At 50.5% G+C, this 25235-nt stretch overlaps 4 protein-coding genes across 8 annotated transcripts; 2 read left to right on the forward strand and 2 right to left on the reverse strand.

Moving 5' to 3' along the window:
* The first annotated feature begins 1362 nt into the window (after positions 1-1362).
* FXR2 (FMR1 autosomal homolog 2) lies at positions 1363-16300 on the forward strand. 3 transcript variants are annotated; one of them, XM_025280663.3, is made up of 17 exons: positions 1363-1924; positions 7370-7422; positions 7766-7859; positions 8261-8332; positions 8448-8596; positions 8833-8926; positions 9392-9508; positions 10861-11031; positions 11301-11379; positions 11702-11811; positions 12041-12127; positions 12424-12646; positions 12852-13049; positions 13137-13337; positions 13432-13527; positions 13671-13771; positions 14858-16300. In XM_025280663.3, exons 1-17 carry the CDS (start codon positions 1844-1846, stop codon positions 14861-14863), a joined length of 1932 nt encoding a protein of 643 aa, XP_025136448.1. In that variant the 5' UTR covers positions 1363-1843; the 3' UTR covers positions 14864-16300. The 3 variants fall into 3 exon arrangements, with proteins under 3 accessions (XP_025136448.1, XP_006062922.2, XP_006062921.1); XM_006062860.4 differs by lacking the exon at positions 14858-16300 and adding an exon at positions 14103-14804 and having other exon boundaries at positions 1364-1924; positions 12876-13049; XM_006062859.4 differs by lacking the exon at positions 14858-16300 and adding an exon at positions 14103-14804 and having other exon boundaries at positions 1366-1924.
* Positions 16301-16356: 56 nt separating this feature from the next.
* On the forward strand, positions 16357-17933 carry SOX15 (SRY-box transcription factor 15). Its single transcript, XM_006062861.4, has 2 exons — positions 16357-16892; positions 17542-17933. The coding sequence occupies exons 1-2, from the start codon at positions 16360-16362 to the stop codon at positions 17708-17710; spliced, it is 702 nt and encodes a 233-aa protein (XP_006062923.4). The 5' UTR covers positions 16357-16359; the 3' UTR covers positions 17711-17933.
* On the reverse strand, positions 17934-21959 carry MPDU1 (mannose-P-dolichol utilization defect 1). Of its 3 annotated transcripts, none has more exons than XM_044939341.2 (7): positions 21475-21959; positions 20020-20085; positions 19699-19831; positions 19276-19361; positions 19039-19157; positions 18769-18879; positions 17934-18635 (listed from the first exon to the last, which is right to left on the reverse strand). In XM_044939341.2, exons 1-7 carry the CDS (start codon positions 21581-21583, stop codon positions 18513-18515), a joined length of 747 nt encoding a protein of 248 aa, XP_044795276.2. In that variant the 5' UTR covers positions 21584-21959; the 3' UTR covers positions 17934-18512. The 3 variants fall into 3 exon arrangements, with proteins under 3 accessions (XP_044795276.2, XP_006062924.3, XP_045020796.1); XM_006062862.4 differs by lacking the exon at positions 21475-21959 and adding an exon at positions 21225-21380; XM_045164861.1 differs by lacking the exon at positions 21475-21959 and adding an exon at positions 21225-21380 and having other exon boundaries at positions 19699-19910.
* Positions 21960-23047: 1088 nt separating this feature from the next.
* On the reverse strand, positions 23048-25139 carry CD68 (CD68 molecule). The gene is made up of 6 exons (XM_006062857.3): positions 24980-25139; positions 24441-24901; positions 24155-24274; positions 23963-24035; positions 23681-23851; positions 23048-23386 (listed from the first exon to the last, which is right to left on the reverse strand). Exons 1-6 carry the CDS (start codon positions 25026-25028, stop codon positions 23253-23255), a joined length of 1008 nt encoding a protein of 335 aa, XP_006062919.1. The 5' UTR covers positions 25029-25139; the 3' UTR covers positions 23048-23252.
* Between the last annotated feature and the right edge of the window lie 96 nt (positions 25140-25235).

Below are 25235 nucleotides of genomic sequence, written 5' to 3' on the forward strand. Positions count from 1 at the left end.
ACCTCCCCTGCAGTGGTCTTTCCCTATCATGCTGAAGGGCAACTGACCATTGTTTGTGTCTTTGGGATTCCCTCTATCCTAGTCCTCATCTTTAACACATCTTCAGATGAACTCTAATCACTTTATTTACTTAAATGTGATTGTCTGCACTGTTTCCAATATATTATAAAATTCTTGTTTTGGGTAATTGGAACACTGCTTCTGCTGCTGCTGCCAAGTCGCTTCAGTCGTGTCCGACTCCGTATGACCCCATAGACGGCCTCCCACCAGGCTCCCTCGTCCCTGGGATTCTCCAGGCAAGAACACTGGAGTGGGTTGCCATTTCCTTCTCCAATGCATGAAAGTGAAAAGTGAAAGTGAAGTCGCTCAGTCGTGTCCGACTCCCAGCTACTCCATGGACTGCAGCCCACCAAGTTCCTCCATCCCTGGGATTCTCCAGGCAAGAACACTGGAGTGGGGTGCCATTTCCTTCTCCAATGCATGAAAGTGAAAAGTGAAAGTGAAGTCGCTCAGTCGTGTCCGACTATTACCGACCCCATGGACTGCAGCCTACCAGGCTCCTCCGTCCATGGGATTTGCCAGGCAAGAGTACTGGAGTGGGGTGCCATTGCCTTCTCCAATTGGAACACAGTGAGGGCTAAATAAATATTTGCTAAATGATTAGCTGCACACACATGATCCTAATTTCTTGGCTATTTTATTCACTTCTACTTAAATTTCTTACTTAGTTTATGAATCCCTAAATTTCCCCTCAACTATCCTTTCTCAGTAACAATTTTTCCCATTTTGAAATCTCTCAGCATTTAGATATCAATCTTGTGCCAAATTGCATTTGCCTTTCGGTAGTGTCTTGAAATCTTTCTTTAACCTTTCATCATATGCAGCATCAGAATCTTCTCAAGGCAAGAAAGTGACTCTTAATTTAAATCTTAACGCTTAGAAACAGAAACACTCAAGAGTCCATATCGGCATGTGGACTGTAAGGCCCAGCGCACGCGCGCTAGGCCCATTTTTGCTTTTCGACTCCTCCTTTTTTTTTCCCCCGGAGCGTGCGCACCAAAAAAGACAAAGGTGGAGAAAGTGACCAAGCAATCATTCAGGCGCATGCCCGTCCCTAACTTCTCCAAGCCTGGTGGAGCGCACAGCGGTGAAGTGGCTGTAGTCTGACCAAGGAGCATCAGAAGCCCAATCCGATTGAGTGAGCTCTGCCCCTCCCTCCCCATGATTGGTTAGCTCTCTGTGTTGTGGGGCGGGGAAAGGAAGAGACGGGGCGGTGGAATGGTTGGGTGGCGAAGAAAGAGAATCAGTTTGGTTCTGCGCAAGCGTAAATCAGCGACCAGGAGGGGGCGTGAGAGAGGGAAGAGGAGTGTGGAAGCCCTGATGCGCTGGCCAGCGAGAGCTGGGTCGCCAGCCTTGACGCGTGCGCCGTGGCCCTCGGGGCCCGCGCGCGGCGGGCGGGTGCCCGGTGCGTCTGCGCAGTAGGTGGCGGCGGCGGCAGAGGGAGGAGGAGGCCGTGTAGAGGCAGCGGCAGCAGTGGGTCCCGGGACTGAGGCTGCAGCGGGGGCGGCGGCGGGCGGAAGCTGAGGTGACGAAGGCAGCGGCGGCGGCGGCCGTTTTCCTCACGGTGGCGGAGACCAAGGCGGCGGCGGCGGACGGGGAGCGGCCCGGCCCCGGCCCCCTGCTCGTTGGCTGTGGCAGGGCCGCCGTGGGGCCGGCCCGGCTCCCGCCCCCCGCGGCTCCCCCTCCAGCTCCTCCTCCGGGGAGACGCCGGGGACCTGGCCCGGCCCGTACTCAGAGCGCTGCTGCAGCCGCCGCCGGGGGAGTCGGAGGCGGTGGCGGCGCCATGGGCGGCCTGGCTTCGGGGGGGGATGTGGAGCCTGGACTGCCCGTCGAGGTGCGCGGCTCCAACGGGGCCTTCTACAAGGTGAGGCGGCGCGCCGGCCAGGGACGCGGTCTTCACCCCTCTCCCTCCAGCCAGAACGGGGAAGAGTGGGGTGGGATCGAGGTTCTGAGCTAGCCCTGACCCTTAGAACCTTGGACCCACGATCCCACCCGCGGCCCTCCTTGGGAGAGACCTCTGGAAGTTAACCCCTTCTTATTTTTGGCCCCTCTGTTACACCTGCTTTTACCCGCATCTCTGGTAATGGACATCAGGGCATTATTGTGCTTGGATCAGCGCCCCCGCAGCCCCCAGGAGAGACCCCATTTACCCCAGCGTCTCGTTGACTTTTCCTCTCTCCTAATAGAAGGCATACCTTGGATCTTAATCACCTCTTCCCCACAGTCCAAGCACATGGAGAATTCTCTTTATTCTCCCCTATTACCCCCTTGGGAAGGCCGTCCCATATTAGATCCTTTCATCTTCCTCGGAGAGGCCTCTGCCTACTGGCTCTGGAAGACTCACTCCACTTTCATCTTATATTTCTGTTCCCACCCCAAGGAGAAACGGTCAGAAGCTGTTTATGACATTTAGTATCTTTGACCTCAGGAACTCTGGGCTGTATCAGTCTAGTTGCCTCCTAGCCGTAAGGTGGCATCTTTTCACAAGTCTCTCTCACCCCACCCCTTTATTTCCAAGACTAGTTGGTCTGCTCTTCTACTGGAGGATGGTTTTGTATTTGTCATCTCACTTTGACCTCATACATTTAGATCATTCATATAGTTTCTTCATTTTGAGGAGTGTAAGCTTCATACTCCTACTCTCCGTCTAAAATGAGATATCATGAGGATTCCTTCTGTTTTATCTTTTTCTTAAGGATTTCCACTTCTAGAAGACTTTTGGTCAACTTGCCCAATTCAGAAACCCAATAGTCTATTTATTCTTTTTTTTTTAAGGAGAAGAGGACTGTCTTTACATTTTTAATATTTATTTATTTGGCTGTGCAGCATTCAGGATCTTAGTTCCTCAACCAGGGATCAAACCCATGCCCCCTGCATTGGGAATGCAGTGTCTTACCCACTGGACTGCCAGGGAAGTCCCCTGAATCTATTTTTTAGGACACTTTTTTCCCCCTTCATTTATATTAAGCTAGAGGGAGACCCGTCTTGCCTCTCAGGAATTTTTCTTTATGCCACTGTTGTTATATTGTTATTTTGAACCGCTTTGTACTTTATGCCTGGGATTGTCTCAGAGACTTTCCTGCTTCCTGTCTTGTTCTCTCATTTTGCCCTGAGGAGCAGGAACAGTTACCTTCTCATCCATTATTTGTGAGGATAAGAGCCCCCTTTCCTCCACTTCCCCTCAAGCCTTTTCCTCCCATAGTGGACCTCTCCACCTTCGTACCTGGGAAATGACTTTTTCCAACTCCTTCCATGTGAAGTCATATCTTGCTATAACTGGAAAGGGTCTCATATTAGCCCTTGGAGTAGGTTTCTGCCCCAGCTTTAATTGATAAGTTCAGTGTAGTCATTTTTGACCCACTCTAAATGCCTATTCATTCCTGCCTGACTTCCCCTCAACCAGATTTCTTTATATTCTTCAGTGCCTATGGGTACCCACATCTGTCTTAATTTCTCAATTTAAGTCTGTGGCTTTTTATCCTAGTATTTCTGCATAATCCCCCAAAACTACCTATTCCCATGACCCAGCTAACATGGAAGAAGGAAGCTCCCAACTTACCCCTTCTTTCATTCTTTTTCTACATACTTTCCTAACTCATGGGACTTTTTTCTCTAGCGTGCCTCCATAGCATTTGTTTTCTTTGGCAAAGTCTCTTGGTTCCTTTCTGATTCTGATAGAGTACATTTGTCTCTTATATCCTTTCCCCTCAAGCTTGCATTACCTTTGTTGAAATACCCTTTCTCATAAGATTTTAACCTCATTTCCCACAGTATCCTGTCCTTCATCAGGGTCCTTCCCAGCCCCAAGAAAGTGCGTCTTAAATTGAGTCTGAGATCAAGATATAATGTTTGCTTTTGTTCCAGGAAGCATGGGAAAGATCAGTATCCAGTTCGAATTAACTGTGTGAGACTGCTGGGAAGGGGCATGTTTCCCTTTCCACGTATAAGTATCCAGTAGAAAGTCTGTCTCTGAATCTTTCCCTTTTCTCCTGTGGGCTATATGGCAGTGATAGACTTGATTCAGTGAGTTAAAGATAGGATGCTTTGAATCGGAGAATAGAGTTTGGAGTTCAGCTAAAAGCCAGGTAATATGGAGTTTGTATTTTGGCCACTTTAGCACTTTCTGCTCCTTGTCTCATTTGAATAACAAAAACATCCTTAAATTCAGTAATCTTTCTTCAACTTTCAGTGCCATATACTTACCGAATCTGACCTTGCTGCTGATTTAATATTCATGACTCAGCAGACTTCGGTGTGGTTCAAGGAGTGTTTACATTGCTTCTAGAACTATAAATCTGGGGAGGTTCCTTTCATCCCTCTCAGAATTGGGTCCTGTTGTTTTTCTTCTTACAGGCTAGAACTGAAAATATCAGAAGTTATCTTGTAGCTATCCCATCAACTCTTCCTTTTCTGTCAGAACTTAATGTACATTATTCCTTAAGGTGTACTCTCCCAAGTGAAATACCTGTTCATCTTCCAGGGCACGGCCATCCAACTTTCCAGACCTTACCTGGATATCCCAATACCTACTCCTTTGTTAAGGATACAGCATCCACCTATAAGCCAAAGCCCATTTGCCATGACTATTGAATTGAGTCATCCTTTGGATCTAGGTAGCCTTCTAGAGATTCACTCAACTGCTCTTGCCCTCCCTTGCTTATCTTCTCAGTGAGCATGGACTGAGCAGAACGAGGAACTCACTTTCTACCACTGGTATCTATGAAGGAAAAAACTGGGATAATATGAGTGGAATTAAGGAGCAGAGAGTGAATTGGAATATGAATTGAGGAGAAAGCTTGTTTTGGAGAATCTTTGACCAAAAAAAGACCTTAGAAATATAAGAATGAGTGATGTTTTGTTGAACTGCTGAGTAATGTGAGGGAAAAGTGCATTTTTTGTGAATGATTATATCTAGGAGTCGGGAATCTCTTCACAAAAAAGGCAGGCAAGTGACTCTCTTCTATCTTTTCCACAGTGTTTTATCTCATCCTAGAAATGTTTTGAAAATAGCTAACTTTCTCTTTATTAACTGTTTCTAAAGCTTAGAGATAGACATTTTGGATAAAGTCAGCTGCAGAGGCTGGATGAAATTTTTAGAGAAATCCAGACAGACCCTTATAAAGGAAGAAAAGAGAGGGAAGAGATATAATAGTCATTGTGGGAGGAGGGGATGAGGACACTTAAAAGAGCTAAGGAAAAAAGAAGTGGGGGTGGGTGGGGGGGTGGGAGAGGAGTTAAAGGGAAGAACCCAAAAGAGAAGAGGAACTTGGGCAAACAGTGAAAAGTAAAAGTGCGTCAGTTGTGAGTGGAGAAGAGGAAGAGTGAGCATTGATGGAGCTGAATGAAGAGTGGGAAAAATGTTTCCGAGGAAGGGAATGGCAGAGAAATCTAAAGCATGGGTATGTAAGGCTAGGCAGGACCAGGAGTCCTGGGCAGTAGTAAGACTCCATAATGAGATCCTTTCTCAAAAGAAGAGGAAGATGGCTCATATAAAGAGGGAAATTTTAGGTTTAGATTTAAGGAAGGAACAGTGAATTAAGTGTTTATGATTGAACAGTTCTCCCTGAGGTGGGAGTGACACAGGTGTGCATTTTTGGTGTTTTCTCTCCTAAGCCCATGTTTTGTTCCTATCTGCAAACCTTAGGAATAGTTCTTATATATATATGCTTTTTGAAACCCCTAATTTTTTTTAAAGCTTTAATGAGGCATAATTGACATACAATGAAGCATACAAATTTAAAGCATACAAAGTTTTGACATATATATAAAATGAACCATCACCACAATTTCTGTCATTCCCAAAAGTCTTCCATTAACGTGCTTTCTGTCATTATACATTAGTTTGAATTTTCTGATTTTTGACAGACATGAAAAGGCAGTTACTGGAAAAAATAGTCTTTCAACAAATGGTATTTAAAGAACTGCATATCCATAGGTTAAAAATGAACTTTAATCATATCTGGCACCATATTAAAAAATTTAACTCAAAATGCATCATAGACCTAAATGTAAAATAAAAACCATAGAACTTCTAGACAAGGACATAGGAGAAAACTTCTGTGGTCTTGGATTAGGTGAAGATTTCTTAGATATGAAACCAAAAGAGCAAATTGATAAATTGGACTTTATCAAAATTAGCAATCCCTAATTTTGAGTATTTGAAAAATAGAAAAGGTAGTGTCATAGTCTAGCATTAAAAAATCTTACATCTTTATTTATTTGGCTGTACCACATGACTTGTAGGATTGTAGTTCCCTACCAGGGATTGAACCCTGGTCCACAGCTGTGAAAGTCCTAACCACTGGACCACCAGGGAATTCCCTCATGTCTTTTAAATCCTAATTTTTCTTTCTGTAGGTTGTTTTTGGATTTTGAACTTCTCCAGTGTTCTGATTATTTTTGTATGGCCCAGGCATCAAAGCAGCAAGTTTGCTCAGGTCTCTTGCTGTGTTAGGAGCTAGACCCTTTCTTGGCAGATCCTGATGTCCTCTAGGTGTTCCAGGACAGCCTCACACTGTCTCATGGGATATTCTTAGCTTTGCTGAATGTTGTTGGTATTTTAATTGAACTCTGGCAAGCTGCTCAGTACAGCAGGAGGCAGACAGATAGGGAGGCCCCTGTGGGAGCTATAGGAGACCACTAGTTTCCAGGCTGTTCTGATACAGGTGATGTTTTTCCCTTCTACTTAATTTCTGTCTCATCTTATTTCTGGATTTTGTAACATCTCTGTCCATGCCAGTATTATTTCTTTTCTTGCTACCTCACCGTTTGTGTTCTTTCCCCAGTGCAGCTTTCCCTAGCCCGGTTTTTAGATTGCTTGTGTTCCCATCTAAAACTAGTTTTACAAAAGAAAAAAAAGAGGGGGGCGGATTTCCTTGTGGCTTAGTGTTTAGGATTTGGGCTTTCACTGCCATGGCCTTGGGTTCAATCCTTGATCGGGGAACTGTTTCACCAGCCGTGTGGTGCGGCCAGAAAAAGAAACCCTAGTTTTGTTGTTTAGTTGCTGAGTCGGGTCCAACTGTTTGCAACCCCATGGAGTGTATGTAGCCCCCCAGGCTCTGTCCATGGCATTTTCCAAGCAAGAATATTGGAGTGGGTTGCCATTTCCTCCTCGTGGGGATCTTCCCCACCCAGGGATCGAACCCACATCTCCTGCTTGGCAGGCGGATTCTCTACCACTGATCCACCGGAGAAGCCCAACCTCTAGTATAAGATGCTGCAAAGGTGTCTGTTCCTCTAATGGCTGAGGTGGTGGTTAATTGTCTTTTTTTTTTTTTGTCTTTTCACTTGGTTCTAAAATCCATTCTAGGGCTTTGTGAAGGATGTCCATGAAGACTCTGTCACCATCTTCTTTGAAAACAAGTAAGACCTTGGGAATAGAGAATCCAGCATACTAGGTCCTAGAAGGAGAGTGGAGAAGGGGCGACTGAGTCCCATGAGGCATGTAATAGGTGGGCGAGAGCCAGGGGTTTGGGTGGGCGACTTGTATGGATCCTAGGAGAGGAAATGGTGCTGGTAGGGGCATTTGACTCAGTATTTAGGTTCTAGCAAGAGATGGAAGACACTGGTATGGAGCAGAGCCTGGAATTTAGCTTCTAATCACCAGGGAAGGTGGAAAATGTCCAGTGGAGGAAGTTACCTTTTTCTGAAGAAACAGGCAACCACACTAGCCTGAATAGCTATCATATCACTGTTTCCCTTGCAGCTGGCAGAGTGAGAGACAGATTCCTTTTGGGGATGTCCGGCTACCACCTCCAGCTGACTATAACAAGGAGATCACAGAAGGGGATGAAGTGGAGGTAAGGGCCTGAAGTCCACCTTTTCTAAACATCACTTTTCCCAGGATTCTGCATCTCCCTTACCCTGATACAGGTATCATAGGCTCCTTACTGCTTGTTTCACTCTCCTTCCTCCATCCAGCTAGGCAGTCTGTGGAGCAGTGAAGTGCAGCAGTTTTCTGTCCATCACCATTGTGATCAATCAAGCCTTTAGGGAGCTTCCCAGTTTCAGGGGATCCACTTTTCTTCCATTTACGATAACAGCATCTGAACTCCAGTGTCCTCTGATTTTAACTAGCAGCTCCTTCGTCTAATTTCCTTCATCTTGGTCTAGGATGCCTCCCAAGTGTCTTAATGCTCATTCTATTCTTGATGGTTTTAGATGGGCCTCAAGATCTCTTTTATTTTCAACTTCTCTTCAGGTTTATTCTCGAGCCAATGAGCAAGAGCCTTGTGGCTGGTGGCTGGCCCGGGTGCGGATGATGAAGGGAGATGTGAGTGACTGATTGTCAAGGTCTTTGGGGGAACTGCTGAAACATTTTTGTCAGAGAAAGCTGGGAGATAGAAGCTCATGTTATCCACACCTTCTTCTTTCTTTCCTTCTGCCAGTTCTATGTTATTGAATATGCTGCCTGCGATGCCACTTACAATGAGATTGTCACCCTGGAACGGCTTCGGCCAGTTAATCCCAATCCCCTTGCAACCAAAGGCAGCTTCTTCAAGGTTACCATGGCTGTGCCTGAGGATCTGAGAGAGGCGTGAGTGTTTGGGATGTTGGATGTGGGGGACCCCCTTTATGGTCCTCATCTCTGCACACGTTTGTCCCAGGCCCTGCTCCCAGTGTGTTTTGTGTTCCCTTGGCCCTCTAGAGTCCTCTCTGCTCCCAGTTCTGTTTCCTCATCTCTGTTCTTTAACTGCAGTCCCCTTCTCTCCCCTGAATGTTCAGCTATACTCTACACTCTGCCCACTGAGCACTGTTCTCTTTTCTCTGCAGCTGCTCCAATGAAAACGTCCATAAAGAGTTCAAGAAAGCGTTGGGAGCAAACTGCATCTTTCTCAACATCACAAATAGTGAGCTCTTCATCCTGGTGAGTTTATTTTGCCTGAACTTCACCTAAGCCCTTCTCCCCTTTTAACTCTTTTGCAAGAAGGGAAGAGCTAAAGTGTGCTTATATTTATTTGTCAGAGAGGACTTTATTGCTCCTGACTCCTGTGGACCCAGGTTAGCCCTACCATTCCTTAGTCTTTCTCATGTATGACCTTAATTTTTTTTCAACCTGACCATCATATTGCAGTTTGGGTCAAGGACCCTTCTTGCATATTTGGACTCTCAGGAACAGTATGAATCTCACTTGTGCTTGCCATGTAAAATCAGTTCCCACAGGCACCCAGATAGTAGGCCCTTGTGAGACCAACAATGATTTTCTCTTCCTCAACTTTGTTTCTTAAACTCCTGCCCTTTTCCAGAGACTCAGGTGTCCTGATTCCCAGTTCCTAACTCTCCTCTAAAACATAGGCAGTTTTTAGTGACTTTTTTGTTGGTTTCTTTCCAGTCAACCACGGAAGCCCCTGTGAAGCGAGCATCCCTGCTGGGTGATATGCATTTTCGAAGCCTGCGCACCAAATTGCTGCTCATGTCGCGCAATGAAGAAGCTACCAAGCACCTCGAGGTAAGTTTGGGCTCCACTTTTTACTGCTGAATGGTATTGCTGTCTTCCTCCCACCTCATCCTCCACTCATACTGTTATGTTTATAGAACAGAGGTTAAGGTCTTTCTGGGCCATTAAACCTTGGTCTGCTATTTCATCTCAGACTCCTCCGGATGGCAGAGCTCCATCATGTTTTTAGTGTGAAGCTATTTTTTTTTTTTTAAGCTACGGGACCCTGTGACCAAGTGAAATTTTACTTGAAAGCACAATGCATAAGACAGATGAATCAGAACAAGTCTGTCTAAAAGTGGAAGAGGGTGTGGGTCTTACCTCCACTGGGTGCCCCCAAATTACCTCTGAGAACGAAACCACTTTGTGAGAGCCATTTGTACACTGGAAAAGATCCTTGGTCTTGGAATCAATCCTGGCTTGCTTTGTCAAATAATTGACCTTTGGCAAATAATTTGATTCCAGTGAGTTTTCTCTTCCTTATCTGTGACAATGAGGTAGTTGAAGGAGAGTGTTTATACAAGGTCTTTTTGAATTCTGACATCTTATGATCAGATTCCCTTAGGAATTATACTGTCCTAAATGAGGTGCACATGTGTATGTGTTATTTGAACCTCCATTTCCTTTTACTCAAGTGATCTTTATGGGAGCCTGTGCAAATTCTGGCCCATGGTACTCTGTACTTCTCCAGGGATGCTCCTCAGGGTGCTGCCAGAGCCTTTCCCTTTGCCTGCCCTTGTACTCAGGCCTCCCTCTGAGGACTGGTTGAGAAATGAAGTGGTAGCATGGTGTGTCATAGCCTCTTTTTATGCTTTTCTTAACCTCTTGCTTTCTCCTCAACTTGTTGGGTTTTATTTTGGGAGTTTGTATTGGTTTGGATAAGGTAAATATTCTTTACACTTGCATTTACCATGTGAAAAGTCCTTTCTAAACACCAGTCTTATTTAATCCTCTTGTTAGTCTGGGAATGGCGCAGGTCAAATGTAATCATTTAGTGGATAATGGAACAGAGGTCAGGTGTAATCATTTAGTGGATAACAACAGAGGCACAAAGAGTATGTTTTGTTTGGGATTATACAACCAGATAGTGTTAGAGCTAAATCCAGAACTTTGATGGCTCCTAGCCCAAACCCTGCCATCATTACCTCCCCTGCCCACCAAGCCATTGGTACTGAGGAGGTAGAAATGGAATGAAGCATTCCTAAATTCTCCACACAGGTCCTGGTGGTCAGTGGACTTCCAGATAGTTCTGGCTTTCTTTCACAGTCTTTTCTTATTGAAGTTATGCAAAGCGTCAGATTCCCGGGACAGATGTCTGAAATTTCACCATGATTCCTATAGGTCAGTGTCTTTTTTTCTTTCAGACAAGTAAGCAGCTGGCGGCAGCTTTCCAAGAGGAGTTCACAGTGCGAGAGGACCTGATGGGACTAGCAATTGGGACTCATGGTGCCAACATCCAGCAGGCCCGAAAAGTACCTGGGGTGACTGCCATTGAATTGGGTGAAGAGACCTGCACTTTCCGAATCTATGGGGAGGTCAGCAAAAGATACCTGTCATCTAAGTCCCTTCGGGGATAGAAAGAAGAGTGTGTGAAATAGAAAGGAAGCCTGTCGTGTTCACTTCACTCCCCCCTTTTTTTTAATAATGTGCATACCTTTTTCTTTTCTTTAACTGGAGTATAGTTGCTTCCTCCCTCCCAGACTTTGGCAGCAGCACATTTTCCCAAAGACAGAGAGTGGCAGGAAGATCACTGTTTGAGATCCAGGTCCTCTGTTTTATTAATAACTCCCCATTCTTCTCTTAGACTCCTGAAGCATGCCGACAGGCCCGGAGCTATCTTGAGTTTTCTGAGGACTCCGTGCAAGTGCCCAGGAACCTGGTTGGTGAGTTAGGGTTGTGTATGTATATAAGAGAACATGTTGGGGGCCAGATGTGAGATGCTCTAAAATGATTCTGGTTTCGCACCTCCCGGTGAACTTCTTTTCACGAGGACAGACCAAACAGTCTGTAGTTGGAGTGACAAAAATGGGAGAACTAATTTCTAGGGATTGTGGTATTTTGTCCTGTGAAAACACACTAGAAGCCTAGAAGCAGGAGATTCATTAAACAGAATTCTTTCATACAAGCTGGAAAACTTGTCTGTTTTTGCTCTTTTTTCTTTCCTTTAAAAAAAAAAAAAGCCTAACTCCTCCTTTACCTATTCAGGCAAAGTGATTGGAAAGAACGGGAAAGTGATCCAGGAGATTGTGGATAAATCTGGTGTGGTGAGGGTTCGAGTTGAAGGTGATAATGACAAGAAGAACCCCAGGGAAGAGGTATGGGGCAATTACACCTAGAGATTGGTTTCCAGAGTAGATGTGATTGTTCTCCAAGCCATTCTCTTGAGGGCTGGGATTTCTAGGGGATGGGACATGGGAACTTCGGTTTTTCCTAGTAGATGGAGAGCCCAGAAAGATCCTTTTTGTGTAGGCTTCTCTAGAAGACAAGCTGGACTTAATACTTGATTTGAGTCTGTTTCTAATCCCTGTGTCCTTTGCTCTCCAGGGCATGGTTCCTTTCATATTTGTTGGCACCCGAGAAAACATCAGCAATGCTCAGGCTCTGCTGGAATATCACCTCTCCTACCTGCAGGTACCCGAGCCAGGAGCCTGGGAGAGGAAAAACCCACGTGTACAGGGGTCTGAGGAGCATGCTGGATGGAGTTAAAAGTGGTGGTTTCCAGTTTGTGTCTCTGAGTAGAACAGAAACTGTTAGGTGGAAAATTGGGGCTGTGGAGTTGGAACCCATTATTTCCCCTGTTTTAAGCCTTGTTGTGTTCCTGAGAGTTCAGGTCCCTAGGGACAGTTGAGGGGGCAGAGAAGTGTGAAGAGAGACTACTGATCTTACACTTCTCCTTCCTTGTTTTTCTCCATCTTCTACCCAACCAGGAGGTGGAGCAGCTCCGCTTGGAGAGGCTGCAGATTGATGAGCAGCTTCGGCAGATTGGGCTGGGCTTTCGGCCTCCTGGAAGTGGGCGGGGCAGCGGCAGCAGTGACAAGGCTGGATATACCACTGATGAGAGCTCCTCCTCTTCCCTTCATACCACACGAACCTATGGGGGCAGCTATGGGGGCCGGGGCCGGGGCCGGAGGACAGGCGGTCCTGCCTATGGTGAGACAGCTATGGGAGTAGGGGGTGAGCAGTGGTGGGCTGTGGGAGTCAGAGGCCTGGGTGGAAGCTTGAGGAAAGGGTGATTGAGAAGATGAAGTGATTGGCTAAGGGACTAAGGAGTGAGGGAGAATTTTCCAGCTTGGGGGTGGGGATGGATCCTGGGATAGGGTGAGGGACCCTGTTTGAACACCACTATGTTCTTCAGGCCCCAACTCAGACCTATCCACAGCTTCTGAGACGGAGTCAGAGAAGAGGGAGGAGCCCACCCGAGCTGGGCCTGGCGACCGGGATCCCCCAACCCGGGGGGAAGAAAGCCGGAGGCGTCCTATAGGAGGCCGGGGTAGGGGACCCCCACCTGCCCCCCGGCCCACCTCAAGATACAACTCTTCATCGATTAGCTCAGGTAGAAGCAGACAGCTGGGCTCATGAATGTGGGCCAAAAAGAAAGATGGTGGACACCTGACTCCCAACTCCTTCTTCCTCCAACCAGTGCTGAAGGACCCAGACAGTAATCCCTACAGCCTACTGGACACATCCGAACCAGAGCCCCCAGTTGATTCAGAGCCGGGGGAACCCCCCCCAGCAAGCGCCAGACGCCGCCGCTCGCGCCGCCGCCGCACAGACGAGGATAGGACTGTCATGGACGGAGGCTTGGAATCCGACGGGCCCGGCATGACAGAGAATGGCCTGGGTAAGGGGTGTGTGAGGGTGTGAAAGGCTACAGCTGGGAAAGAATTGAGGGGGTGGGCGATTGATGCACAGTTCCATTTTCCCCTGCCCCACAGAAGATGAGTCAAGACCCCAGCGTCGTAACCGGAGCCGCCGCCGCCGTAACCGTGGTAACCGGACTGATGGCTCTATCAGTGGAGACCGTCAGCCAGGTGAGCTAATACTGGATTCCAGCAGACTGCCTCAGAGAACAGGATGCCTCCTATCCTGTGGAAACTAGCGGTAGGGGTTCAGTGAGGGTCTAGGGGCTGGATACCTGGGTTCCTTCTGAAACTTGATCCTCTGTCTTCTCCAGTGACTGTGGCTGACTATATCTCCCGAGCAAAGTCTCAGAGCCGCCAGCGGCCACCCCTGGAACGCACTAAACCTTCAGAGGATTCTCTTTCAGGGCAGAAGGTAGGCAAGGAAGACATAGTTTACTCCCACTACCTTTTGTGTTGTTCTGGAGTAGGGGGCACATGAAAACTCGCTAAGAAATCGCTTGTGAAATTGCAGGGAAGGCATGCAGCTGGAGTTTAGGCTGCATGTAGAATAGTGAAAAGTTTGTATAGAAGAGAAAGGGCCATTTGGTTCATATTTTCGGGATCCCAGTAAAAGTGACTACTGGCAACCAACCCCTGGGTCCCACCAGATGCCTGGAGCTCTTAGGTGGTAGGGAATGGCATTACCTGAATTTCTACTGACCTCCTTTCATTCCTCTCCATTTTCTTTCCCACTCTCCCTTCAGGGTGACTCTGTCAGCAAGCTTCCTAAGGGCCCCTCAGAGAATGGGGAGCTCTCCGCCCCCCTGGAGTTGGGTAGTTTGGTGAATGGGGTTTCATAAACCCTCCAGCCCGCATCCCTCCCTTCTCCATCTCGCTTGCTGCCCAACACCAATGGCCCTCACAGGCCCGACTGACCTGCGCTGGAGCTGCTCTTATCTAGGGGGGAGGGGGGTGGCACAGCAGCTTGGGTCCCCCCCAGCCTCCAGGAGCTAGTGGAGGGGTGTGTAACAGGGTCCTACCCCCTCCCTCTTGTCCACCCTACCCCCAGGGTGAGGGGAGCCTCTCTCCTTCCCCATCAGACTGGATGTGCCTTTATCCTCTAATGCCCCAATCTCTCTCTGAACACCCCCATTCTCCGCCTGTTGGTGCGGGGTGCTCCTTGACCCACCCAGATTTGACAGTTCAGGGGGGCTCCCCTGCTATCCCTCCTCCCATCCTGTACTCCCCATTTCTGGGGCCTCATCACTGTGGAAGACGGGGATAGTAAGGGTATAAGTGGGTGGGAGGCATGGGGAAGGTTTTGGAGTAGAACCAGGGGTGTGTATGAAGGGGGGTGACAAGGTCCCCCAGGGGAGGGGGGGACCAACCTTGTCTGGTGGATGAGAAGGCGTATTTATTTTTCACTGTACAGTATTTAAAAAGAGAATAAAAAAAATCCAAATGGCTCTCCGGTTCCTGTACCTTCCTTGTGCCCAGTTTGGTCCATCTGTTTCTATAGGAGTGACCTGCCCTGGCCCTTGTTTCCTGTATCACCACAGCTGGCTTCTCTAGCATTCCAGAGATGGTCTACGTCTAGGAATTTCTGACATTCCTGAATTCCCCAGGCCCAGGTACCCTCCTGGTCTAGAGAAAAGCAGCTGGTGCCTTGCTGCTTCTCCCCTCCCCCAGGTTTGCTGGTAGAGGGAGCTAGGCCACTCCTATACCCTGAGTCACAGCAGGCTAGGTAGGGCTGCTCAGAGCTGGAGCTGTTCCTGCTAAGAGCTGAGAGCCAAGGCAGGCTGCTTAATCTGATTACCCGAGGCCTGGGGCTTGGGCTGGGCCTTGGGGAGTGTGGGGAGCAGGGTTCCCTCAAGACAGCCCCTGGAACCTAGGTGTCAAGCCCTCATTCCTGCTGGTACTCTGCTCTGGATCCAGGCTTCCTCTGCAGCATCCATATCACTGATCTCAGCCTTGGTTCTTCCTGGGCTTCCTTGTGCCCTGCCTCCCAGCTCTGAGGTTTAGAGATAAAACATGTGGAGAAACCTAGGTTTAGGGGCTACAGTGGTGAGGGTTTAAATTTTCTCACCTGGCAAGGGGTTGTATCGCCACCCAAGCACCTGCTGGGATGACTCAGGAAACAAAAATGGCCTGCCTGCCTGCCTCCTGACTGCCTGACTTTTCTGCCCCCGGGCTGGTCAGGGGCTTGAGGAGTTGTAGGCACCAGAAAAAGGTTTGGGTTAGTGGGTTGGATGTTCCCACCTTCTTCCCAGCACAACTCTGACCCTGAGGGCTCTTGATCCCCCTCTACTTGATCCCATTGTGCAAAGATATTGACTTTAAATCGCTGTGCTTAAGAAGGGAGGGGTAGATGTTCAGGCTATTGGGGCTGGAAGGCTTGACTTCTGGGTCTTGGGTGGAGAGGGGGTGTGGTCCCCTGGGGGGAGAGTTGGGGGCTGGGAAGAACGGGACACCTGGGTTGGCCTGAGGGAGGGGGATGTTGGCGCCCTTAAGGAGGCGCGGTCGGCTGGGAGGGAGTGGGGAGGAGTCAGTCGTTAAAAGCTGTTCCCCAGCCTGGCCCACCCACCAGCCACAGACGCTGAGACCTGGTGAGAGAGGGCTGTGGCACCTGGGCTACGCTGCCTGGCAGCTGCGGGACCCCGATCGCAGAGGTTTACCGCCTTCACCGAAGCCGGGCCCTTGGCGGGCAGCGGGCAGCGGGCAGGGGGCGCCAGACTGGGTCGCCGGGAACCTCGCAGCCACAAGGAAAGAGCACAACCTGTACAGGAGCGGGTACCAGGCAGCGGTTTTTGCGCCGGACTCCCCAGAAGTGCCGGATTGGTTGAAAGTACGGGCTCCATTATAAGGACTCTGAACTTGGGACGGTTTATAAAGGACACGAGTTTCTCTGTAACGACTCCGGGTTAGAAAGACACTTAGGATACCGGGTTTGGGGATCAACGTTTCACTTCGGAGGAGAGGGCGTGTAGAAACGTCCTCTGAAGGCTTCCCTTCGGCACCCCCATGGCGGTACCGGGTTCCTCACACGACCAGGCCTGGAACCTGGAGCCTCCCACTCCGACGGCCCCTACCTCCTCGTCCTCGGGCCCCCAGGAGCGGGAGGGCGCCGGGAGCCCAGTTGTCTCCAGGGGGCTTCCCTTGGAGAAGGTCAAACGGCCCATGAACGCGTTCATGGTGTGGAGCTCCGCCCAGCGCCGCCAGATGGCGCAGCAGAACCCGAAGATGCACAACTCGGAGATCTCCAAGCGCCTGGGCGCGCAATGGAAGCTGCTGGGCGAGGATGAGAAGCGGCCCTTTGTGGAGGAGGCTAAGCGGCTCCGGGCCCGACACCTGCGCGACTACCCCGACTACAAGTACAGGCCCCGGCGCAAGACCAAGAGCGCGGGCGCCGGGTCGCCCCACTTCAGCCAGGGAAGCGGCGGCGTGGCTGGCGGCGGGCCAGTCTGGGGGCCTGGATATGCAGCCAACCAGGGAAGCAGAGGCTTTGGGTACCAGCCCCCCAACTACTCGACAGCCTACCTTCCTGGCAGTTATGGGTGAGTACCCGAGAACAGGATGACAGAAACTTGTGCCCCTGTCCTAGAGTCTGGGTGGGGGCAGATACCAGAGAGCCTGGCTGGCAGGGGTCCTGAGCCCACCCAAGTAGGGGACACTTCACGGAGGAATTTGGAGGGTGCCCGATGAAGGGTGGGAGACTTCAGGGGAGCCAGGGTCTTTCTTCCATCAGAGTCTGTTGGTGGTGACACCGCAAGAGCAGCAACCTGGATGTGACTCTGTTCTAGTTACTTGAGTTTCCCATCCTTCCCCCCGCCCCGGCCCCCGCTCTGGCCCTCGTGTGACCCGGCTTCCTCTCCCAGCCCCGGGGCAAGGACAGGCCAAGCCCAACTCTACCTCTTCCTGGCCTGCCGCCCCAAAAGAGAAAAACAGGCGCGCAGCACGCAAGCTCGCACTTGAGCGTGCCCGGACATGGTTGTGGTGGTGCAGCTCTAAGCCATCCTGGGGTTCCCTTCCCTACCATTGGTACTCGGGGGGGTCCGGATAGCCAGGGATGGATGGGTGGCTGATTAATTCCACCTGTCTGTGCAGAATTGGTCAGAACTACCCCCACGTACGAGTCAGGGACCCTACTTGGCACCTCCAATCCAGGGAGCAAATGCCTTCTAACCATAGTGTTTCTCTTTGCAGCTCTTCCCACTGTAAACCGGAGGGCCCCTCGCCGTGCTCTCTCCCTCAGAGTAACCCAAGGCTCCAGGGGGAGCTACTCCCTGCTTACAGCCCCTACCTACCCCCAGGCTCTCCCCCTCTGTACAACCCACCCCTCTCAGGGACCCCCTTGCCCCTAACCCACCTCTAACCCTCACAGACGTGGACCACCCAGAAAGGTTTCCAGTCTCCTTTTCTATGTTTCTACCCAGACCACCACCACCCCCACTCCCAGGCTGCAAATTCTTTAGAACTGTGTTGGACCACCGTTCAGAGATGAGCAGTACTCCTCAAACCCCAGAAAGCTAGGGGGAACAACACCCACAGATTTTTTTTTTTTTTTTGTAGGCTGAATACAGTTTTGTACAATTAAACCATGTCTCTGAGTCTTTTATTGTTCCATCTCTGTTCCCCTTTACTGCAGCAGGAACCAGCAGTCTCCACTCCCTTCCGCCTGGACCTGCCAGAGCAGGAACCTCCTCACCCCACCCTGGGGCCCTGCCTGAGTCATTCTTCTGTCCCCTTCCCTCTACCACCCCCCCACCCCCAAGCACTGGGGTCCAGGAGCCAGGCTGGGGGAGGAAGGAAACCATAAGCACCTGGTCCCTTCCACTGTCCAGGCTCTGTCCTTCAGGGTCAGAAGGAAAGTGGGGAAATGGGGAAGACAGGGTAAGACTTTTGCCCAGAATATATTAACTAGCTAGAAACTTCTGCTAAAGGAAGAATTTCAGCCAAATGTTTAAATGTCTCCAGAGCATATACACAGGACAGCACACAATGTTCAAATGTCAGCCTGAAAATTTCTACCCCATCCTAAGGATCTGGGCCAAAGTTGCAATTGCAGAAGACCGGGAATGGTTAAAAGACAGCAGCAAACTGATCCAGACGGGAAGGACCCCATGGTTGGGTGGATGAATGCAAACATGGAATGTACTCAGGGAGCCCATTCAACTCTACTGCTTTTTCTTCTTGTGGGGAGCCTTGGCATTCCAGTAAAAGAGGACCTGGGCAGCGATGAGGCCGTTGCAGAGAGAAGAGACTACAAAGGTTCCAGCCAGGAGGGGGTCTCCAGTTTCCTGGGTGAGAGACACAGCTAGGGTCACTTAAGCATAGTGAGAAAGGGTTCCAAAAGAGGCAGCCTGAAGTCCTCGGGCAGGGAGAGGTAAGGTGAAGTTATGGTGCCCTCTAGAGGGGAGGAGGTGCACTCACCTGAATGGAGGTGAAGATTCGGGCCAGGGACCCTCCAAAGAGCAGAAACACTGTGATGGCTGAGAGCTGGCCCGTGTGCCCATTGCGGTAGTTGGTGACTGCCTGGAGCAGCTAAGGGAAGAGTTGAGACACCCTTTGTTCTGTCATCTGAACTCATTCCATGTTCCCATGTCATTTCTCTCAGTCCCACCCCCTGCAAACTTTGGGTTTCTCCTCTACTCTTTACCCACCCCGCTTCCCAACATCCTCTCCCTTGTTCCCAGCACCCACCCTTCCCACCACCACCGAAGGCATGTTGGAGGCCTGGAGCAGGGTGACTACAGCCTGGGGCGTCAGTGGTGAAAGCAGCACCAGAAGGACCAAGGCGTAGCACGCTAAGAAAGCAACACCTGGGAGACGGAAATAAGGAGTTCGTGTCAACTTCTGAGTCCCCTGGCTTCCCCAAGCCTGCCTTCCCAGCAAGGTTCCTGAGAGCTGGCAGCCAGCTCATGGGTCAATCCTCAGCACCTTTCACAGTCTGTCCTCTGTAGTGCAGGACCAAGAAGGCAATGGTGATTGTCTGGAGAATCAGGAACAGGGCTTCACCCCAAGAGCTGCAGAGTCAAGAGTTGGAAGGAAGAAAGATGGGCCTGGAAGAGGCAGGGAAAGCCTCCAGAGCCCGTCCATCTTGGGGACACAATTCTCTGATTATTCCCTATCCGCCACAGCCCTACTGATCCCTTACCTCCTGCCTCCCGGCAGCCCCCATGCAGTTGATTCAGGATTGGAAACTGGGTGTTCTTGGGTTGCTCACCTCCTCTCATCATCACCATAGATGATGACTAGAGTTCCAGAGAGGTTTAAGTCTTCCTGCCCTTTTACCTCCCTCCCTCTAACCCCCACTAGAGTTTTGAGCATTTACCCTTGGAGATAAAGGGCAGGGCCCCTTACCTGAAGGGAAAGTTATTGGTGATGCTGTAGACCATGGTCCCAGTCAACGCCACTAGCTCTAGCATTACCGACTGAAGACTCAATCCTTCGGCACTCTTGGCTCCCAGTATTTTAAACACTTGGGGTAGTTTTACTGGGAAAAGACGATGAGAAGGGCAGGGCTGAGGAGCTGACATCCCTTGGGTGCACAGCAGGACAGCCACAGAGCAGACCTGGAGGCATGTTAACCCCACTTCTAGTTAAGGGACCCATTCAGTTTATGTTATCTCAGCACTCTACCCACCTCCCAGCAGCAGGACTTGAAGATGATAAGAAACATACCCAGAAGTGAGCCAGCCACAATGCCCAGCCCCAGGCCTTTGCTGAGAAGAATCTTGAGGCAGGGAACTAAGAAGAGAAATTAAGCAGAGATGAGACCTCTGGAACCCAGGCCAGGACTTGCAGGCCTAAAGGCTTTAAGTGCTTTAAGATCTTGACATACCCACAAAAGGAAATCTTGGGTGGTCTGAAGGCAGGTGAAAAAGGCCTAGTTCTTCCTACTCCAAATCATATCACGTTCAGACAAGGTGACTCTGCAAAACAGCTTTTACCTTTTCTTTCCTCTGACCCACTCTTCCATTCCCTGCCCATCACACCTAAATTCCTTCATCTGACTTCCAAGGCTCTCCACTGCTTCCTTGTGTAGAGCTGAACAAGGCCCAAGAGTCCTCTGATCCTTTATTCCCCGCCTGTGAGCAAGTAGGCAATCCACACGTCTTTTCTCTCCAAGGATAGGTTTCCTTTATATCGCTCATTCTCGAACACTGTCCCTGGCCCCTACTCAGGAACTTCCACGGCCCGCTTTTATGTTCTAGCTACTAACATCTTCTCTAGCCTGGAAGTCCACCCCCAAAGTGTTTGCCCCAGTGGTAGTCTGACTATCATGGGTCATGGACGCAGCTAAAAAAAAAACACTGTCCCGGGAGAACAGAGGGGTACCAAAAAACTGAAGGGGGTGGACTGTAAAGGCTTCCCTAAAGGTCTGATGTCAGAGGCGGGTTTTGGCTGTGGCGTTGCCTAGTAGATAGAAAAAGGAAGCCAGACAAATTAAGTCCAAAATTACACCGTGAGCAAACGTGGAGGCTGGGAGCAAAGCCATTAGGATGGCAGGAGCCTTGGGGGTGCCACAGAAGGCCTTGATTCATAAGAGGCTTTGAATCATTTGTAGCATTGCTCCTGAAGGTGTACAGACCTATTAGATGTTGGAACGATCTAATCAGATCTTAAACTGTGTTTTGTAAACTTTGAGTCTTTCCGTCTTTCTTCGGTCGCTAAAGCAAAGTACTCCCAACCTGGCGACTTTCCCTCTCGCCCAAATATGGAGACCTCACTCTACGGAGCCCGAGACACTTCCGCCCCTTTCGGACACGACTTCCGCCCGGAATGCTGTGGCAATAGTCAGCGCCGTCACTTAGTCCGCACTCATGGCCCCTTTACGGCCGGAGAGCGCTGGCGCAAAACTTGACCCGATGCCAAATAAAACTTACCATGAAGCAAGTCCCACTGGACGAAAATTTGGTCGTAGCATTTCTCAGGTAAAAGAAGCGGCACCAGCACCGGTTTAAGTAGCCCATCTACCTCGGCCGCCATATTGCAATGCTAACTTCCGCCAATCCCTCAAACCGCCATTGACTGACGGTGCGCACGCGCGCTCCGAGTGCTCCGCCTCCCGCCTTCCCGCCACTAAGCAGGACCGCGCCCCGCCTCCCGCCCCAGCTCTTCCTTACGCCATCCCACCTTCGTTAACGTAAAATAGGTCTCGCCTGGAAACCACGTTTTTGGACGCTCCCTCCCTGCTGCTCGAATTTTTAAAGCGTGCCAAAGCTGTACGCCTGCGCAGTTTCATTTTTCGAGCCTTTGTTTACGCAGTAAGATTTATCCTTCCTTTCTCCGCTCCTCCTGCTCGGCGCCATCTTGTCTTCTTCCAGCTTACTACATTGTTCGAAGTTGAGAGAGAAGGGGCGTGAGTCTCCAAAATGGCGTTGGGTGTGGGCGGTGTAGCTTTCCACCTCCTGTACTCTCGATGTCTCCAGAGGACATGGCGCCGATGGGAGCGAGACAGTGTGAGCCAGGCCGCTCACCTTAGGCGCAAGGCCCATGCTTCTCCCTCAGGTTCGCCGAGGCCTTGGCAAATGGGTGCGCTGGGCCAGGACAGTGAAGCAGAGGAAGGGGTGGTGGGGAAGGAGAGCCCGGTTTCGGGAGATGGCAGCGTCCCTAGCTCCCATATGGGCCCAGTCCTGGCCGCTTCTGTGAAACGAAGGCCCCGGGGTTCCCTCTCACCTCACTGGCCCGAGGGCGCCACCTCTGGGCCAAGGCCCCTTTCTCGGCCTCCTGTCACCACGTGCTTAGCCAGGATTTGGGCCAGATGGGGGCGCCCTAGCATCTCGCCTAGGGACATCTCAAGACTACCCAGCAGTAGCGATGCCTTCTGGCACCCAGTGCCGGGACACTAAGTCTTGGTGGAGATGGCACTGGTCATCGCGCTCTGGTGGCTGGGCACCTGCTGGGAATACCACACCCTTCGGTGACTTCTGCGCCACACAGTCTGCAGGGTCTTATGAGGTGTCGCAAGGCGGTGGTGTGTTTGCTGGGTCTCGGCCACGTGCTCCCTCAAAAGGGGTGGGTCCGCCGGTCTCGGCGGCTGCTTTCTGTAGCTTTACAAGGCTCCTACAATTGGAAGGGCCCCATACTGGTCCTGGCGATGCTCACAGGGCCATGAACTGTAAAGGGGAATTTAGCACTCCTGGTCTGGTCGTTCAGGCTAGGGCGGTCGGGGAGATCCTTTTTAGATTCCACACTGGGGCTGTCCTAGGGGGTGCCACCCACCACCACTAGGGGGCACCACCACCAGGGACTGTGGGTTGCCCAGGAGCATAAAGGATATTTTATGGAAGTCACAGTACGCATTGCTCCTGTTGTTGATGAAAATCCTTTGCAGGTGAGATAGGAGTATCCCAGATGCAGCCAGAGTTTAATCTGGGTTGTTCGCTAGCCCGGACACAGTGGGTAGGGCAGAGCATTTGACAGGCTGCTGGGATGGGTGGCTCCCCTGGATTGGAGGAGAGGTAACTGGAACAGCCAGAGACCCCAGGAAAAGAGGAGCAAGGGAGGCAAGGCCAGTTTGACAACAGCTGTGCCAGACTTTGAAGGAGGACTCCATGAGGGCACTGCTCCACAAAGTGACATATTCATCGCTCCTGGTGAGCTGTTTCTAGGACCCTTAGACTCAACCATGGAAGGTACCAAAAGGTGTGTGACAAGAAACTTAACGGCTTTTAATCCTGGCAGGAAGGACAAGGAAAACCAAGGATAAAGATTTGAGCAAGTTTTATTATTTTCCCATGGGAGATGGGGAATCAGTCATATTTAATAAGCATCTTTCCCCTCATCCCTCCCAATTGCATTATCTCTTTGTTCATCAAGATAGGGAAGGATGATAACTTTTATCTCTTTAAGTCAGTTGAGTGATGAGAAATGAAAGGACCTCCTGGTGCCCTGGATATTGAGACAAATGCTCAGAGGGGCTGGTAAGTGGGTGGGCGTCTTCGGATGATGCAGAAGGTAACAAGCACCAGGGTGAGGAGGCCGAGTAAGATCAGGCCGATGATGAGAGGCAGCAAGATGGACTTATCATTGGGACAAGAGAAACCTGGTGGAAAGACAGGTCAAGTGGGTGTCACAGTGGTGGTGGTTGGGATCAAGGTGGGAGGAAGGAATGTAGGGGATGTTGGGAAGTAGAGATTGGTAGGCGCTCACCTAGATGTCTCGGAGCGGGAAACAAAGGGGAGCCTGGGGAGAGCCTTATGGAGGAGGAAGGACAGTTACCCAAGCTGTGACAAGCTTGAGAGGAGGAGATTTGGGGGTGCAAGGAGGGAGATTATAAGCCTGGGTTGGGGCGTTCAGTGCAATGGGAAAATTCGAGGAGGGAAGAAGTAGGTCTTACTTGGTCCAAAGGCCCCTGAGGGGGACAGCTGAGCAGCTTGTAGCTTCAGGGAGAGCAGATCAAGGTGTAAAGCTGGTGAAACAATGATGCTTGCATTTCTGCAACTGAAGCTCTGGCCCAGGGGGGTTTGGAGATCTCGAAGGGATGAGTTCTGAACTGAGAATGTCCATTCTAAAAGAATGAGGAAGAGTTAGCTCCATATCCACATCTCCACCCACTAGCCTGGGTCCCTTCAGGAACCCAAATATCTAGTGCAAGTGGTGAAAAGGGAAGGTTACTCACGCACTGCCTGGGGGAAGGACACGTTGTACTCCACAGCCATATAGTTCAGGTAGACTGCGCTCTGCAGTGGATCCTGGGGAGGCGACCAGGAAGACTCAGGGCAGCAGGGGGGAGTTGCATCCAGGTATAGAGTAAGGGGTATGGCAAGAGGTTGGTAGGGATAGGGTGACAGGGAGGGATGAGGGTTAGTACCTGCTTGAATCCGAAGCTGAGCTGTCCGGACGGGAATAAGAGGAGCAAGTGGGAATGGGTACTTTCACAGCCCCCCTGGGCCTTGGTTCTGTTGGGGTTCAGTACAGAGATGCCCCAGGCCTGTAGAAGTTAAAAATGAGAGGTCACAAGACTACACAGCTCTGCCATTCCATGTTCCTTTTGTCTTCAATCTGTATTTGTCTCCTCTGCTCTTCCTCCCCCACTTCTGAATCATATCAGGCCTCAGCCCCTTCCCTTTATGTCCTCCACTGTCTTTTAGCTTTACCTCTCCTCCACCCTGGGTTGGGTACAGAACTCGAATCTGAATCTGGGCTTGGAGCCGGACGCAGGGCTGGGAACCATTACTCCAAGTGTAGTCTCCTATTGCCTCCTTGGAGCCTGGGCTAGGACTTGGAGAGGGTGGTGGTTCTGGGTGGGGGGATCTGGTGGAGGGTCCTGGACTCGTGGCAGTGATGTTGCTTGTTGGATGAACTGTAGTATTCTGATGACTGGTGGTGGTGGCAGGACTATGAGTGGCTGTTGGGGACTCGCTGCTGGTGGTTCCTGTGGTGGTGGTTGTATGCGTGGTGGTGGTGATTCTCCGAGTGGTGGTTCTGTGGCTCTTGGTAGTTCTGTGGCTGGTTGTTCCAGGGCTTGGCGTGCTTTCTGTAGCTGTAGGTGTCACCGTGAAGGATGGCAGCAGAGTGGCGGATTTTTTATGAGGACAGTCATTCCCTGCCCCCTGGGCTTTGAGGAAAAAACTGGTTAGCAACCCAGGGCTGGCTTCTTCCCAGGGCCCCCCTTCCCCGTCCCCTTCCTCCTTACCTGCTAGTAGCCCCAGCAAGGCCCCAGAGAAGAACACAGCCAACCTCATGACAGAACAGCCTTCACCCCAAGTCCAGCAGTGTTAGTACCAGCTGCCTGCTCAACCAACCCTGTACCCTCTGCCTTCTGTTTGGAAAAAAGAGGAAATCTCGGACTTCCTGTTAACTCGAGGTGATCCCACCCCCAGCCTGACTCAGCCACCTCAGCCCCAGCCACCGTGATCTCTTAGTCATTAAGTGATTGGCCTTGGTGTCAC

This window comes from Bubalus bubalis, chromosome 3 (genome assembly GCF_019923935.1).
Source record: "Bubalus bubalis isolate 160015118507 breed Murrah chromosome 3, NDDB_SH_1, whole genome shotgun sequence".
In the NCBI taxonomy this organism is placed as follows: Eukaryota; Metazoa; Chordata; class Mammalia; order Artiodactyla; family Bovidae; genus Bubalus; species Bubalus bubalis.

Excerpts from the sequence above, each read along its gene's own strand:
- FXR2 (XM_006062859.4), top strand. The coding sequence starts at position 1,844 with ATGGGCGGCCTGGCTTCGGGGGGGGATGTGGAGCCTGGACTGCCCGTC. Across the intron at positions 7,423-7,765 it reads ACCATCTTCTTTGAAAACAA|CTGGCAGAGTGAGAGACAGA; the intron begins GTAAGACCTTGG and ends TTTCCCTTGCAG. Across the intron at positions 12,647-12,851 it reads GACAGGCGGTCCTGCCTATG|GCCCCAACTCAGACCTATCC; the intron begins GTGAGACAGCTA and ends TATGTTCTTCAG.
- SOX15 (XM_006062861.4), top strand. The coding sequence starts at position 16,360 with ATGGCGGTACCGGGTTCCTCACACGACCAGGCCTGGAACCTGGAGCCT. Across the intron at positions 16,893-17,541 it reads TACCTTCCTGGCAGTTATGG|CTCTTCCCACTGTAAACCGG; the intron begins GTGAGTACCCGA and ends TTCTCTTTGCAG.
- MPDU1 (XM_045164861.1), bottom strand. The coding sequence starts at position 21,311 with ATGGGCTACTTAAACCGGTGCTGGTGCCGCTTCTTTTACCTGAGAAAT. Across the intron at positions 19,911-20,019 it reads TGTGGCTGGCTCACTTCTGG|GTCTGCTCTGTGGCTGTCCT; the intron begins GTATGTTTCTTA and ends ACATGCCTCCAG. Across the intron at positions 19,362-19,698 it reads ACCAATAACTTTCCCTTCAG|CTCTTGGGGTGAAGCCCTGT; the intron begins GTAAGGGGCCCT and ends TTGACTCTGCAG.
- CD68 (XM_006062857.3), bottom strand. The coding sequence starts at position 25,028 with ATGAGGTTGGCTGTGTTCTTCTCTGGGGCCTTGCTGGGGCTACTAGCA. Across the intron at positions 24,036-24,154 it reads TCAGCTTCGGATTCAAGCAG|GATCCACTGCAGAGCGCAGT; the intron begins GTACTAACCCTC and ends TCGCCTCCCCAG. Across the intron at positions 23,852-23,962 it reads GTCCTTCCCCCAGGCAGTGC|AATGGACATTCTCAGTTCAG; the intron begins GTGAGTAACCTT and ends TCATTCTTTTAG.